The following is a 17,919-nucleotide window of genomic DNA, read 5'->3' on the forward strand; positions in this document are numbered from 1 at the left end:
CCCCCGCCCCCGGGTTCTCCCGATTTGGACCCAAACCAAACATTAAAAAAAGTCGGTCGGTCGGTCGCGGTCCTCTCTCAAACCGGTCCCAATCCTCCCACTCACGAGTCACAGACTTCTAAAACTGCGCTTCACACTTCCACACGCCCGTCTGCTCCTAACCCATATATATAAACCCCCACTCACCAACATTCCCACCACCACTCAAGACATAAACCCCGACGAATCCCACTTCTCTACAGTGATTCCGACGTTAGTTTCGTCAAGTTCGATCAAGACTACAACTCCCATGGCTTGGTCCGAAGCAGAGGTTGTCTGCAGAAACCACCCGAACCAAAACCCGCAACCGGGGGTCTGCCCATCTTGTCTGAGGGAGAGGCTGTCGAGAATAACTAGTAATAACTGTCCCTCTTCTCCTTCTTTCTCTTCTTCGCCGGCGTATGGCTACTACTCCTCCGCTTCCTCTTCCGGCTGCTCTTCGCCGGCCGAGGGACGGCGCCGCGGCTACCACCAGCGGGTTGCATCTGATGTGTTGGATTCGATTTACTTCGCCATGGGTGGGAGCAGTAGTGGGCTGAAGAAGAGCAGATCTATGGCGTTTGCTCCGAGGAGTATGGGCGGGAGAGATGGCGTGAGCGCGAAGAAGAAAGGAGGGTTTTGGAATCGGCTGCTGCTTCGCTCCGGCGGCAAGAAATCTAAGTTCTGAAGAAAATTTTTCTTTTTCTTTTTTTTTTCTGGGGAATATGGATCGGGTGCAGTGATCCGGTGCGCCAGAAATATTGGGATCGTATCATAGTGAGTTGTATGTAATCAAGACGGTGAATTTAATAATTATAAATGAATTGGCTGTATTGCACCGATCAATGCTATTTTGCAAAGGTTTCTAAGTATGAGAACCAGCCGATTAACTACAGTGAAAAATCTTATTTCTTGGTGTTAAAAATAGGAGTTGAAAGCAAAAATAAGTTGAATTTGAAGTACAATTTGTGAAAATAATTTAATTATTTAAATTTTTATCAATAAGCTGTAAAAATTGGTAGAAACATACTTATAATTTTTTGTGGACTCCTTGTAGTTTACGAAATTATATATCTAAAACCTTTAAAGTTTGCTTCCATCTAACAAATTAGTCCACGTTACTAAAAAATTTGTTGATATTAACAGAAAAACCAAATGAAAATTGGTATATGCTATTGATTGATTTATTACTGACTTATTGTAGGTCATTCTTTTTGGACTAAATTATTCTTATAACTGTGAAAATATTCCTCCTCATATACACTAATGCGTGAAGACGTATGAGTGTAATTTGATCATAAAAAGATTTATTTGACCTGCAATAAATCATTAATAAGTCAATCGAAGGTAAATATAAATTTTCTTTCAATTTTTTTGGTTAACATCAGTAAATTCGGTGAATTTTGACAAATAGATGGACTAATTTATTAGACGGAAGCATATTTCATGAGTGCTAGATGTAATTTCTCAAATTAAAAAAAAATTATAGCTAATTACAAATTTCAAAAGACGGGAGTGTAATTGTCCTTTAAAAATACCGTATGATATAATAAATTATATCTTCTAAGAAAAAATAAATTGATAAAATCCAGTATTCTTTTAATTCCATTCGGGAACCCCCACGTGCGTGTGTTCGTGTGAATTGAATCGTGAGGTGTGCGCATGTTTGGGGTTTTCATGGCATGGAGAGTTGTACCTACAAGCCATATATATTATATTAATTAGGGATCTATTGTCCTTTTATTGGTAGAGGACTTGTGATATTTTACTATTTCAAGCAACTTTTTCGATCGTAAACACTGTAAACGGTGATTTTTGTAATTTTTTTAAAAATAGGAATAATTAATGAAAAAAAATTAATATATTAGAAATGTAAATACAACTATTTCAAAATTATTAAGTTAGATATTAATAGTTATAATTATGACTTAGATACAAAAGAAATAGTGTCTTTTGGGAATTTTAAAAATATATAATTGAAATTAAATTATAAATTAAAATTGGGTTGCACACAATGTGCGTGTTGATGCGATATTAGCATGTAACACCAACGGAAAATAGAAGATTATTCATTGTCGTTACTGTGTAATATATATATTACTAAAAAGTATCTACCAAGAAAAATAACACTTTTCGTCCCGTAACTTAAGATCTTTCTATGTTTGATCTCATGGTTACAGGGTTATCAATTTTAGTCCATAATTTCTAAAACATAGTTATTCGCATTTCATGACATATTTTAACGTGGTAGCATAGTCTTGGAGGAAGAAAGCGATGTGATGTCTTCAGTTGCTTGCTCTTTTTCCCTTAAGCGAGTTCCGGCTCAGGTAGGCAACTCACCAGGAATAGTCTATAGAAGCGATAGGCCAATTGTAGTTGATCCACGTGTTTATGGCATTACGGTACTTATATTTTTTGTCCCACTGATTATGTGGTTATCAATTTTGTCCTACAACTTAAAAAATTAGCACTTTTATCTTATGCACTTAACAATCACGTAATCTTTTCTGTTAAATATCTAGCGAAAAGATATTATGAAATTAAAAGTACTACTTTTCTTAAAGTTATAAAACCAAAAATAAGAATCTCCCAACCAACTGAACTAAAAATATAAAAACTCTAAGTTACAAAACGAAAAATATTATACTTCCGTGTCTATAAAATTCTTTTCCACCTTAGTATTGTTAGAGTTCTTGATTTTATAACATTATGGTATCATAAATTAATAAATAAAATACTTTGACTTGTACGCGGCCTAGAAGGGTGGTTTTGCATTAATGATGTGCTTGTTTTGGACAGAGGCTCCTTATAAAAAAAAATATTGCTTTTCTTTCTAAATTTATCAAGAAAAGGTCATTTTCGACTTCGTTATTTTGCTGTGTGATGTGTGTAACTTAAGTCTAAATTTGCTTATGTTAAATTCATAAATAAAGCTTTAATATATAATTTACATAAATTTTGATTCTCTCGGACACGTGACTTACAAAATACAAAACAGTAAAAAGCGCATAGAAAAAATTTCTATTATCCTTCGATGCCTGAGTCAATAACTTCGTATATGACAAAAATGTAAAGTTGTAAAAAATACGCAAGTAGAAAAAGGTATACCTGGGGTAGAATTGGTATTTATAAATTTTTGTCACTATATTCTACATGAACCACAGATTTAGGATGGATTAGATGGTCATCATGAGTTTATATATTTTTTAATTTGAATCGAGTTAGGTCAGATCATAACGAATAAAAAAAAAACCCTCGGATTTTGGCTTGTTTAATAATTAATTGAAGAGCTAGGAGCATTTTATTCATTGTGTATATACAATAAAATTATGATTTCACAACAACTATTAGTTTTTTGTTTCTACAGCGAGGTTAATATATTAGCCACTCCTAAAAATTATAGCAAATATTTTTGCTATAGTTAAAATAATAACAAATGTTCATTAATCGTGATTAAAACTGAATTTTTTTCTGTATAGTTTTGTTTGACTGTGGCAGATAGTATTGATTTACAATAAATTTTAAGCCGTGGTCGTTACAATGTAGAGAATAATTTATTCTTTTGTTTGTAGTAGCACAGATGTGTCCTTTGTGTATATATATAGTACATACATACAATATTTATATACACTAGAAGAAATATGATTTTTTGTTATAATTAATTATAATAATACAAAAAATATTTTAATATGATAGTTATACAACGGCTATCATTTATTTTTACAACAGAGGAAAAATTAACATTAGCCGTACTTAGCAAAAAACTATAATAAATGTATTGATGATAATTTCAACCTTGACAAATATTGATTAGTCGCTATCAAAACTTAAATTTTCGTATATTAATTGATAACGACTTTTAAGTTATCGTGGTTTATAATATTAGAAAAAAATTGATTTATTTTTGCTTTGATGCGTGTGAGCATATATATATGTTTAAAGTAATTGAATGATGGCATAATTGTCAACAATGGACAATCCTATAATTATATTCAACAAATTGATGGATCATTTCTTTTTATGATTTATAATAAAATAATAAATTCGAATAAAAGTATCTTTGGACCCTTCAAACCAAAGTATCTCTAAATCAAGATACAAAAAAATTGAAAGGGACAAGAAGGTTTTTTCTTAGAAATTTCATCTTTTCTTCACAAACTATAAATGAGTCTACAATTCAGATTGGGTCTTTAAATGTTATTATCAGCTTAATCGAAAATATGATGTGGGGCTTTGAGTAGGAATTTAGGTGAATATTCCCAACCCTTTCGTTAATATCACAACAAATAGGGAAAAATTAATGGATTCATTCAATATTCCTTCGGGATCAATCGAGAAAAGTTTTTTTCGAACTCGATTTATTAAACTTGACAAGTCAAGCATAGACAAATTTTTCTCTTTGATAAACTTTCAAACTCGACTTAAGCTTTATTCGATTAGTAAAAAAAATAAATATATTTTAAATATTAAATTATTCGAACTCGACTCATATTTAATGAATTAAAGTTAATTTGAACTCGATTAGATCATTAATCGAACCAAATTCATACACTATTTATGAAACTCGATAATAATTTAATCAATGATGTGTTGGTCTTAAATCAAGTTGTTTACAGCCTTAACGAGTCAAGATTTGTGTCTTCTTTTATTCTGACCGAATCCTCTATTCCCTAAAAGTTGCATTTGGGAGGAGGGAGTTGGATTTGTGTAAGGATTTATAATGAATAGATTTCAAATTCTTTGGATTTGAAATACATATATTTGAAATCTCTTATTTGGAATTACAGAAAAATTGTGCCAAGAATTTCAGATTTATGGATTTCAAAGTTATTGTTTGGCTAATGATTCTAAAGTAACCCCTAAAGAAGCCAGAGCAAGGCCTATTGAAAACAAAAAGAATTATTGATTGTATCATAAAGATCCTTACGCCCACGTCCCAATCATCCTCCTGGAGGAATATGTGCATCTAAAAGATCCTTGATGTTGTGTCCAATCCCAAAATTAGTTATATACAAATGACCAACAACAAGAAAAAAAAATGCAATAGCTAAATGATAATAAGCAATATTAGTCAGTCATAAACTTTATGCTTGTGGATGGAATTCCCCAACAAGAGTTAGAATGGCAATTCCTGCTCCTTGGGAGGTCCCAAATAAATGACTACTTGAATCAGGGTTTTGAGCATAAAGATTCCACTAAACCTATAAAAAGTGGGCCTAACCCTTGGGGATTCCATTAACACACTAAAAGGGTTATATGATATATCTAGTGTGGAAGTAGGCCAACATTTCTATTGGCAGATAGGGGGTTTCGAAGTCCATGGCCAAGTACTTATTATTTCTTGGGTTGTAATTTTTATCTTATTAAGTTCAGCTACTATAGTTGTTCGGAACCCACAAACCATTCCAACTAGGGGTCAGAATTTCTTCGAATACGTTCTTGAATTCATTTGAGATGCATGGCTATACATAACATAGAAATCACACTTGGAAAAGGTGGACAATTAGTTAAAGCAGTGGGTGCTGTAGCGAAATTGATTGCAAAAGAGGGAAAATCGGCCACATTAAAATTATCTTCTAGGGAGGTCCGTTTAATATCCAAAAACTACTCAGCAACAGTCGGATAATTGGGGAATGTTGGGGCGAACCAGAATAGTTTGGGTACAGCTGGATCGAAGCGTTGGCTAAGTAAGTGTCTTGTAGTAAGAGGAGTAGTTATGAACCCGGTGGACTATTTACATAAGGGTGATGAAAGGAGATCCCTAATTGGTAGAAAAAAAACCCACAAGCCCTTGGGGTTATCCTGCACTTGGAGGAAGAAGTAGAAAAAGGAATAAATATAGTGATAATTTGACTATTTGTTGTCGTAGTAAATAGGCGAGAAAATTGAATTTCTTTCTTCGTCTTCACAAAAAAAAAACAAAAAGAAATAGGAGTAAGCTATGATACATTCACTAAAAAAATTTCTTTTCTTTTTTAGATATGGATAGAAACAAAAAAGAGACATTGAAGTGGTTCTGATGATTCAATAATAGTATTACTTAAATTCGAAGTTCTTAGTTACTTCGACTGGATGAATTTAAGTCATAATTCATTGGTTGATTGTATCATTATCTATTTCTTTTTGTTGGTACAAGGGACTTATCATGGATCTACTGATTTCTACTGCTTTTGTTATTGCTGCTGGATTGGCTGTAGGATTTGTTTCTATTGGACTTGGAGTTGGTCAAGGGAAAACGTCCAGAATTGGTTCGTTTGGGTATACTCTGTATGGTATTTGACATGGTAGCCAACAAGGGCACAATTTCAATGTTCCCATATTGGAACCATTATAGGAACTGACTCGTTGTGCATCATTTCCTTGTCTCCTAGGTGGAGCCAAAAGTACAGACTTTGAAGTATTGTCTTTGAGCCAACCAAAGGCAGGTCAGGTTGGGTTGGGTTGCCTCTCTTTATTACCCCTAATGAATGGGTCCGATCCAAGCCTTCCATTTGCATTATGTCTTGCGATTCTCCCTAGTCTGTAAAGAAAGTCGAAAGCCCTTGGGTTATATCAACAGATCTTGATTTCATATATAAATTTAATTAAAATATCTCCTTCGTACAGGATTTCCCCATAATGGCCATGAATAGTTGCTCTTGGACTGGCCAAATAAGACTTAGGATTGTATAACTACAAAGTCAACTAAAACAAGTATAACTTGACTCGATTTTAGATGTGGTGCATTTTCTACTATACATATATTTTTACAAATAAATTGTCCAAGACTCATTAATGTAGATGTTTCTTGACAATAATTGGGGTGGAGAAAATACCAATTCAAATTGAAAATAATGTTACTGCATGGATTGGGGTTATAAATTTTCACATTTTCATCCATTAAATAATATGTAGAAAGATTAATTTCTTGAAAACTTGAAAAGTCTGTTTTAAATTGTCAAGTTGCAAATAGTTATTTACCAAAATCTGATTATGAGTTATTAAATGGTAAAATCAATAAACATTCACAATCAGAAAGACTATTCCTAAAGGCCCGAGCTAATTCTTAATTGGAATTAGAGGATCTTTTGTAATTTTAGTTGATCTCTTTCCATACCTCACAAGCGGCAGCTAGTTCAGGATCCATTTGCTAGCCTCACAGATAATTGCATTACCCTCAGCAGCAAGATCATGTCATTCATTACGAGTTTTTACACATGCTTCTAAAGCTACTCGGTTAGCTACGGCATTTGGCACATTACCCCAAGGGTGTACTAAAGTTCCTCCATCGTACTATAGTATGGAATCATCATCAAAGATCTTCGTTAGAGCAGGCATATGCCAAATGTGAGTACCCCCTAAAGCCACAGGAATAACATCTGGTAGAGAAACCCAATCTTGAGTGAATAAATACTGTGACTTCGATCTTTTTCAACAAAATTATCACGCAGTAAATCAACAAACCTAAAGTGATGTCTCTTTCTCCTTCAAGTTTACCTACTACAAAACCAAAGTGAATATGATCTCCACCAAACAAGCATAGGAATTGGAATGGAATATATGAATGGAGACAAGATTAGTTGACCAGTGTCGGAAGTGCAACAATGAAAGTTTCAAAACACCCGAAGATGTCAATTTTGACCTATGTATGCGAGGGTTTATGCTGAAACATTATAATATGACTTTGCATGATGAGGAGACGATGTAGGAATACTTTGATACTGTGACTGCCACTTCAGTTCAAGAGGAGCAAACTCTAGCTACCCAAGAGGAGGGTGATTCGCACTGGGGTGATGAACAACATATGAATTAAGAACAGAGGATGGTTTTTGATGCAACCGGATTGGATTATTTTTCTTCTTACCACGATGGTATGCTTGATGATGATACGAAGTCCTGCCCTACTGATGTCAGTCCTAGTTCATGGTAGGTGGGGGCTCTATGATTATGTGTTAAGGTTGTCAGACCGTTTTTTTTATATAGTGCATGTTGTTGACCAACCGTTGTATAGCGGTTGTACCTAATCTTAGTTGGCGATGGTTGCTGGTTTGGTGACTATCAAGGTCGAGGGCAATTTTTTAGACCGAACATATGATCAACTGTCCTAGTGGGCTAATAATATATTATCCCTCACACCTTGCCAAGAGATTACAACAGTACAAAGAAGTTAATAAGAGATTAGGGTTTAACCGTTAAAAAGACCGATACGTGTAAAAATGGATTTATGTTGTATTGTAAGGACAAGATTGAATTGAAATATTGCAAGTTTTGAAGAGACGCTAGGTACAAGTCGACTAGGGAGCGTAACCCCTATCGCAAGAAGTTCTCGTATACGGTTCTTAGGTACCTACCACTTACTCCCCATCTACAGAAGTTGTATACTTCGAGAGCGATTGCGGAGCATATGACATGGCAAGCCACACATTAGAAAGAGGAGGACTTAATGTACCATCCGTTCGGTGTAGAGGCTTGGAGGCATTTTGACCAAACGTGTCTGCATTTTGCATTAAAGCATCCAAATTGCTGAATTAAATGGAATAAGAAAGTTATTGACAAAAAAATAATTATTAAATAAAATTAAATGATGAAGTTAATGATGTTGCTTGTTAATTGAAATAAAAATATGGCTTACCTAATTGGGGGCATACGTCAATGGCTTATGATGATATGATTAATGACAAGTTGTGTGATGTCATTGATTAATATAGATGATGTGATATATCGTACGAGTTGTGTGCTATGTGATATGATTGATGATGGATATCATGCAAATTATGTGTAGTGTGGTATTATTGATGATTGCATATCATACAAGCTGTGTGTTGTGTGATATCGAGTAAAAAGAAGAGATTGTGATTGAGGTGATGATAGCCGACAAGACCATTGAGTGATGCACTTTAATTTGGTTAAGTAGGGCCCTAAAAAGATAAACTATAACGTCAGGAATTATGTCGTGGGCTGATATATGATGGGGGGCATGTGTTATTTCTTACATCTATTGTTATTATAATGACTCCCGCATATGTATATATATATATATATATAGAGAGAGAGAGAGAGAGGAGAGACTAGTTAGTTTTACTTATTGAGTAAGCAACTCATCTCTTGCCACGTACTTTATCAGGAGATAAGTCACATTGACTAGCCACATTAGATTTTTTGAATTGTGTTATAACTCTTATTAGGTGTGTCAGCCGTGACATTTGGAGCCTAGACTTTTAGCTATGTGATTATTAACTATACTAGTCTCTTGTCGAGTTTGCATTTAAAATTTTTTATAGCTGGATATTTCGCTATTCCCTTTTAGGGTGAGTATATGAGTACATCCGTGGGCCGTAATATAAACTTTTGACAGTGCCTATTATCTCTTATGATATTTTTTATATTATATTGATAAAAAAATAAATTTCATTTTACTTATTAAATAGAAATTTCTTATAAAAAAGTTCATAATTAAAGAAAGAGTATAATAATTAACAGTAATTAAGTATAGCAATGTAAGAGGTGCTACATATGAACAATTCAAAGAGTGGCTTAACATGTTTTTCAGTTATGAAATCTCGTTAGACAAAAGCTTTAGGAACAAAAAATTGGGTATTATTTTAATTTTCCTATTTGCAATGGGGTTTTATGCAAAATCTTGATATTCCTTCAAATTTCTTAGAATTTATCGATAAGAGCTGTATAGATTTAGATTAATAGATAAGTGGTAAGGAATGTGCAGACTAGTAGTGCATGACGATGAGGATTAGTAGAATAGCATTGATGATGGTTGAGAGATTTGTTGAATTAATTTTCCCCAAAAATGGATTTGCTTATTTCCTTCCTATTTCTTCTTTTTTCAACGATACAGGAAAGTAGAAAATTCTTATTCAAACTAGATTTGGTCGAACTAAATCAATTACAAAGTAAATATGATACATTCACTATGTGATTGATCACTTTTTATAAACCGTATACCAATCACATGACAAACGTTCTGTACTCATTATATAATTGATTCACATTTAATTGAATCGAGTGCAGATTGAAATTTTCCATGGAAACCACTCTCTCTCCTTGGTCATCGAACTCTTTATTGCTATCGGTTTGATTTCTTATCAACACTTTTTCTCTCTTGATAACGTAAAAAGTTTCACGTTTTCTCGTATTGCTCTTGATGATAGTGTTTTCTTCTACCGTTACCCCGTTCCCTTAGTAACGCCATGTGGCGTTAATTCATAAACGCAACCAGAGATGAAACATAATTTGGGAATAGAGAATCCCATCTACTTTTATTCGGGTTGCACCAATCCGTTCACGACCTAACTTGAACATGAGGATATACAAATTTGTGATGACCGCTCAATCTTTTCTTGATTGATGGTTCATGTGGACCAGTATAGGTTATCATATATATAAATACTAATCCTCCATGTCAAATAATGAATATTCTTACGGCCTTTACTTTTAATCTTTTATAGTCTTATTGACTTAAGTATCAAAAGATTACAATCGAGGCATTCTTGATCCTATTCTCACGTGTTCTTATCTTTCAAAATAAACAACCGCCATCCCAATTTACCTATGCTCATTTGGAGTATTCCGGTATCAGGTTTAGACCTTTAACGAATTTTCTTAATTTGGATACACCTCAGCAAGTATATATTATCGATACTCTTTTTTACAATTCAAAATGAAATTTTTTTTTTTAAAATCTAAATATTAGGTTTTACTTTTAATTTCTCACCCTAATTTTGCTTCCACTTTCTTTAAGTGGAAACACTTGTACATCTTATAAAATACTTTTAAATTTTTTATATATATATTTTATTCCATAAATAAGTTCTTGTAGTGTTTGGATACAAATAAGATGATAGACCATATAAAATATTAGTATTGAAAATTTTGTATTTAATTTTAAGGAGTTTGTTAAAATTATAAAAATAAATTAAGAACTCCCACTATATAAGCTCATACAATCTTATTTTTAAAATTTAGTTTACTTGTTCTACAAAAATTACAACACACTTTTACATTATTATTTTTCTTTATCTCTAATTTTAATTTTCTCTCCCACTTGTTTGTTTACCACAATTCCTCCATACAAGTCTATCAATGGATAGGGTCTTACCTTATTCAAGCCCACACTCAAAGACGCCCCAAATAAATTTAGTTAGACCCAAATCCTATCCAATCTATTTTACCCCACACAAAATTCATGGGTCTCTAAACTCAATCAAACCCAGTGTTTGTGTCCGGCCAAACCCAGACCCGATTTTTTTTCACGATCCATTTTTTCTGCAAATCATACTAATTAAATTAAGTTTTTTATTTTTTATTTTTACCCATAATTTATAGGGATGTTCAATTCGATTAACAGAATTGAATCGAATCGATTTTTAGATTAACTAAAAGTTTTGGCGTACCAAAAATCAACTAAACTAATCGATTCAATTCGATTATAATTGAAATTTTTTATTGATTTGGATTGGTTAATAATCAAATTACCAAATTCATAAGAAAAAAATAATTTTTTTGTTAATTAATTTCATAATTTTTTTATTTTTATATTTTAAATTTAAAATAAGTAGAAATGAAATTATATCATTATAATATAATATATATTTATAAATTATAAATATAATTTATATATATTAATATATTTTATAAACTATAATACATTATATAAATATATTTTTTGAATTTTGATTATTCGGTTGGTACAGTTAACCAATCTAACCAAACTGTACCGACCAATTGCACTGATTTTTTTGACAAAAAAAATAATCAAAAATCGGATAGAATTTTTTGTTTGATTTTCAGTACAAACCAAAAATTTGGTTCAGCCGATTTTCGACTGGTGAATTTTAAAAACACCCCTAATAATTTATCAATAAATTCAAAATTATTAAGACCAATTTATAAATAACTCTTTTTTATAAAATTTTTTAAATAATATATCATTTATTATACCATTTATAAAATAATCTTATGAAAATATTACACGATAAATAATATTATTATGATGTTTTAAGTTTTTTAAATTTGTTCAAGTAAAATTAGATCGATTGACAAATAATAATCCAATTGAATAATGAAAAAAATAAATATATTTTTGGGTTCAAATTGGGTACATAAACCTATGGGTATTAACGGGTAGAGACCAACCCATTCCCAATCTATATTTTTTTAATGGGCCTAAATTTAGGTCTAATAATATTCATTGGGTTTGGATCTGAATTTTAGAGTTAACCTATAAATCTGCATAGGGTCTTATCCTACTTATTGGCACCTTACCTCCATATCCTAATTCTTTTTTTGGACTTTTATTTCTTTCTCTCTACTAATTATATGAGAGAATTTATATTATTCCTATTTATGAAACTATTTTTTCAAAGGAAGTCAAATAAATACATAAAATAAAAGTTCTAGTGGATAAGTTTAAGTATTTATAATTTTTAGATATTTTGCACATTTATCTAGCTCTAAAAGGGAATAAATTAATTAGTAATTATAATAACTTTTAAGAAAATTATTGCGAGTCCGGACTTGTTGGATATATGACTTATGTAGCTATTGAGTTCCTTCTTAAAGAGCTTTCTCTAGACTATTATAGTGCTCTCAGCTGCCTTATAGATTGCTAAAGAGTTATAAGATAGTACAAGGACTCCATTAGCTCCCAGACCAACATCAGAAACTTGATTCCACATCCGTCAAAGGACGAGGGTTTCCCTCTTCTCTGGTTCACCTCCGAGATAGAGCCTGAGAAAAACAAAAAATTCCTAAAGCAGCAGCCTTGTTTAGGAAAGCGAACACTCTAGAAGCACTCGCAGCGACTAATTTCCTAGTTGGAAAGCAGGAGCGGGCTAGCAGCAGGTGGAGCGGTGCCTTTCCCGACCCTAACCTGTATCCCGGTAGCCCAAAAAGCATTAGGGGAACAGGCATAGTTGAGGGGAAGATGCAGCTCCCCAGAGAGAGCCGGAAAGCGAGAGAGTGACCCTAGGGGTGGGGCACGAATGGTAGAGTAAGGCAGCTACAGTAGCGGCAGCATCTGGTTTTGAGTCTTGTTGCTAAATCGAAGGAGAGAGTGATCCTCAAGTGAGGAGCACGAAAGACTGGCTGGGGGGGGGGGGGGGTCCCCCCCTTGTTTCCAAAAAAAAAGACGTGCACCCCCTATTAAAAGGCCTGTATCTCCTTACTTTATGTTGCTCTTGCGCCTTGCCTTATGTAGTTAAGGAGCCCTTGTTGCCATGTCCTAAATAATTCAGATTTTTGTTTTGTTGTTCTCAAGCTCCATGTTTATCCCGTATGGAGCCACCGTCGTTTCAGTCAGTTGTCCCTACTTCTGCATACCCAGGCCAGCTGACGTATGGACCGAACTTTGCCTAAACCCATAAGCGCTAGTTCAGTAGCTACATAAGGCTACATAGGGAAGGCGGAGGATAGAGGCATATAGTTATATTAATCTGGTATATTGGCCATCTTACGGCGAGAGCTGATTCGTATAAGCAGCTCGAAGCTAACATCTTGAGGAGTCAAGGAGCTAGCGGCTGAAGACTCGAGGACATTCTACTCAATATCTATTCCCTCGATATGGAGCTTTTAACTTGCCCCGCAGAGTTTTGTTTGTTTTGTTTATTATTTTAGGGTAAATTACAATAACCTCTCCAAGAGGTTTGGCATAATTATGAATACCCCTTTATCATTTGAAAATCATCAATATCTTCCTAATTTTAACGGACGTCTAGCAATTAGCCCAATATGTTAGTCTTCTTTAGGATTTTATCCATTGTTTTTTGGTAAATTAACTAAAATGCCCTTATTGACTAAAAATTATAATTCTTTTATTTTAAAAATTTTATGATTCTTTTTTCATGAATTAAGTGATTTTTTTTTAATTTACAAATTTTTCCAAACCTATCCAATTTTTCTATTATTTTTTAAAAAAAAATACAGTAAAGGCAAATTTGATAATTCCATAACTCCATCCAAGAATTACATAATTTCATCAAACATCAGAGCAAAAAATATTTATAATTTTTCAAAATAAAGAAATATTTATAATTATGCAAACTCCGATAAAGTTTGTTGTAATTTACCTATTATTTTATTCTTTTACATGAAGATGTTAAATATTTTCACATTTGGATTTAATTTGAGGCTTTCTAATGACAGAAACTTTGAAGGAGTATTTTTGTAATTTCAAGAGAAGAATAATTTACTATATTCTTATATTAATCGTTGGAATTGAGATGATGTGATCTACACTATCTATTATTTATGCACTGAAACGTATAAGAATAATATTTGAAAAAATAAAGCATCTCCAAGTGATATGGGGACAACATATCTAATATTAAAATGACTCCCCCGTCCTTCCAATCTTGTAGAAATTACCGAATACTCTAAATATTCAAGCATTTTTAGATGGGTCAGATCGACTCAACCTCGAACCAATGACATTATTATTCATGAAGACCGTCCGATCTATTTACGATCGATAAAATTTGTCGTCTACATCATATTGACTTGATTAGTTCAAGTTAGCTTCAATTATAAATATAAGGTACCATTGATCACATTTATCGCACTATTTTAGAAGAAATTTAATATTTAATCATGATTAAACTTTGACGTATTTCTTAACCTGTTGAGGGAGACGTCACTTATTAAGCATTGTTGACTGTACGATTGTACTATTTATTTAATAAAATTTATATTTACCTAAAATAGTTAAACATAAATAATTCTAGTAAATAATCATTGTCTAGATTGATGGCCGTAATTTTTACGAGTGTGACTAAAACTTTTATAATGGCTAAAAATTATGGTAAAAAATAATCATGATGAATAATTTAAATTTTTATATCAAGTTTTGTATATCTAAGACAAACTTTAACCTAAGACAGGTTAAATATTGACCTCAGGGCATCGGTAAAAATAAAATAAAATAATTACACTGTTATTATCTGAACTTTTAATTAATTATATGTAATTTTTTTATGATTTAAAAATTTATACTTAGTATCACTGAAATTTATTTCAATCTAACAATTAATAATCTATCCATTAGTTAAAATTCACCAAGTTGTTAATATAAACAAAAAAGAATAGATAATTTTTATTTATGTACGATTGACTTATCATTTGTTTATTACAGATCAAATAGATTATTTTATGATCAAACTACCCTTCAACATCTTCACGCATTAATGCATATGAGTAGGTATATCTTCACTTTTATAAAGGTAGTTTAGTTTGATCTGTAATAAGTCAATAAGACGTGAATCAAGTGTAAAAATTACATTTTTTTATTCAAGTTTTGTTAAATATCAACAAATTTGGTTAGTTTTAACTAATCGAGAGATTTTTTGTTAGACGAAAATAAATTTTATAAATATTACATATAATTTTTTAAATTATATAAAATTTGTATATAATCACCCCAAATATTAAAAAAAACGGTCTAATTATCTCAAGAAATAAATAAACCATGCACAAGCTAGGGGGTGGGAGGAGGTGGAGGGAGGGAGGGAGGTGTTGGAGAAGTCCAATGTTTGCACAATTCCTTAGGCATTCCTATGCATGAAAAGACAAACAGCGAATGCATGTGGTCAACGGCGCGTTTGGTACGCGTTCTAATCATTCATGACTCAGCTTACTCACTTTTCATGGACCTTAATTCACATCCTCCTAATCATACTTTTATTTCTACATCAATCATTTGCATACATGAAAAGAAATATAAACGCATTGCAGGTGCGCTAATGATTCGAGATGTGCAGTAGATGATTCTTAATGTAGAATTACTTACTGTTATTAGCATTTGTGCGCTTTATCGCTTATGACGAATTTCTTGGTCTGTCGAGAAAACCGCTTAGATTAAACAAGTTGTATTGTGCTATTATACTTTTTTTACTTAATGAAAATTACCTTTACTGAAAAAAATATAATATTTAACTGTGGTTAATTATCGTAACAGCTATTGGTCATAGTTTTTATGATGGTGGCTAAACTATTTGTCACGGTTTTTTACTAAGGCTTTTTGTTGTGGCAAATATTTTTTTATGGTGGAAAAACTAGTACTTTACATCAATTTTATTTAACTGTTGTTAATAGCAGTCACTAATATTGTAGCCAATAGTAATTTTTTTTCTAGTCATATTAATTCTTTATTAATTTCTATCATAATACTTCTTATGTATTTTAAATAAAATGATCGGGAGATACATCTTAACTAAATCAAAGTTTTAAATATATTATTGTGAAATTAAATTAATACACATATATATAAATATATATATAATTTTGTGCCCAGTTTATTACGTGTACATCTCTATTTTCCCCACTTTTGAGTTACAAAATCGGGAATATTAGCCTTAAAAAAGGTAAGTGATGATATTGAAATTGTCAATATTATATGTATTAAATAATGAAAAATTATTTTGTCACTATAATAATTTTTATAATTTTAATAACGATAGTTGATGCTTAAAAAACAACATGGTTGCGTTTACATGTGGCAAGGGGCTATTCGCCTACTGAGATAGGGAGACTGCCACTTAGCAGATGACGAAGCTCGAAAATTTGACTGTACCTCTCTCACAGCTTGACAACCCCCCAAGAATACAGACTTTATTCTTTGAGAGACTTAGACCAAGGTCTCTTCAGATAGTTAGACTTCTTATAGATCTCCACTAACCGCATCAGGATTTTGGGAACTTATCTGCAGTAACTGCCGACCCGAGTCCTAAGAGGGCACGTTTCATCATCCGATAGGAAACTAAAGCTATAAAATCAATCCGTCTGCCTTGGATCAAGGGTAATATAAATTTATATTAGCACTCACATGAAAGCACTTTATCACAAGCATTCATTTGATCATTGCAAATCTTCATCATTGTTTCATCCTATTTAAATTTATCCTTCCACAGGCTGTTTACTGATTTGATCGCCGGTGTGATAATAATTTTTTTCAGGTCCTTTTTTAAGCTTGTAAGGAATTCGACCCAAAGACTTAATTCAAGTCCAAAGACTCCACTAACAACAATTTTAGTTTGCATTAATAGTATTTGGGCAAAATTTGTAGCTAGCACTAAAAGAATGGAATTGTTTCCTATATTATATTAGCCATCGCGGCACGTGGTCTCTACGATCATATAAAAAAGAATTATGTTGTGAGAGGAAGAGAAGAAGATATTTTGAAAAGAAACAATCATAGTTTAAGGAAATAAGAAAGAAAAAAAGTTCGTGAGACGGAAAAAAAAAACGTGGATTGGGGTGAGAGAAAAAAATAAATTATAATTATGAATTTATTAAAAATATAAAAGTTTGTGAGAAAACGAAACATAGAGAAGTAAATGAGAGAGAATCGTGGAGCAGTGGAGCGAAAAAAAAAATTATAATGATAAGATTATTAAAAATAGTAAAATTAATATTCTGGCCAAATTTTTTTAACAAAAAAAAGAATTAATTTTAGATGATATCTTGTGTGGGGGAAGTGAAATTTTAAAAAGAGATGCAACAGGTCTGTCCCCTTTCCAGTATATAGCTCCCATGAGGTCTGTCCCCTTTACAGTACCGCTTGAAAGAAATATTATTTTTTGTAATGGTCAAACGTTGAAAACTGTGACAAGTACTAATTTAATTACGGCTACGTAATAACTATTTGTTATTACTTTTATAAACGAGACTAAAACATTAGTCACAACTGAAAATCATAGAAAATATTTTACCTATAGTCAAAACTATAACAAATATTTATTAGCCATAATCAAAACTTAATTTTTTATATTGATTTTATTTAATAGTAATAAATAATATTAATGTACCATAATTTTAAATCGTAAATATTACAACATAAAGAATAACTCAATCATTTTTCTCGCACATCCAATTGATGTAAAATAAGTACAACATTTATCACACAAAACGACATGT

General features: G+C 32.1%; 1 protein-coding gene across 1 annotated transcript; it reads left to right on the top strand.

The window, feature by feature from the left end:
* On the top strand, positions 290-706 carry LOC105178281. The gene has a single exon (XM_011101729.2). The coding sequence runs from the start codon at positions 290-292 to the stop codon at positions 704-706; it is 417 nt and encodes a 138-aa protein (XP_011100031.1).

Source organism: Sesamum indicum, linkage group LG15, assembly GCF_000512975.1.
Source record: "Sesamum indicum cultivar Zhongzhi No. 13 linkage group LG15, S_indicum_v1.0, whole genome shotgun sequence".
Lineage (NCBI taxonomy): Eukaryota > Viridiplantae > Streptophyta > Magnoliopsida > Lamiales > Pedaliaceae > Sesamum > Sesamum indicum.

What these genes read in the sequence shown, in the direction of transcription:
- LOC105178281 (XM_011101729.2), top strand. Translation starts at nt 290, where the DNA reads ATGGCTTGGTCCGAAGCAGAGGTTGTCTGCAGAAACCACCCGAACCAA.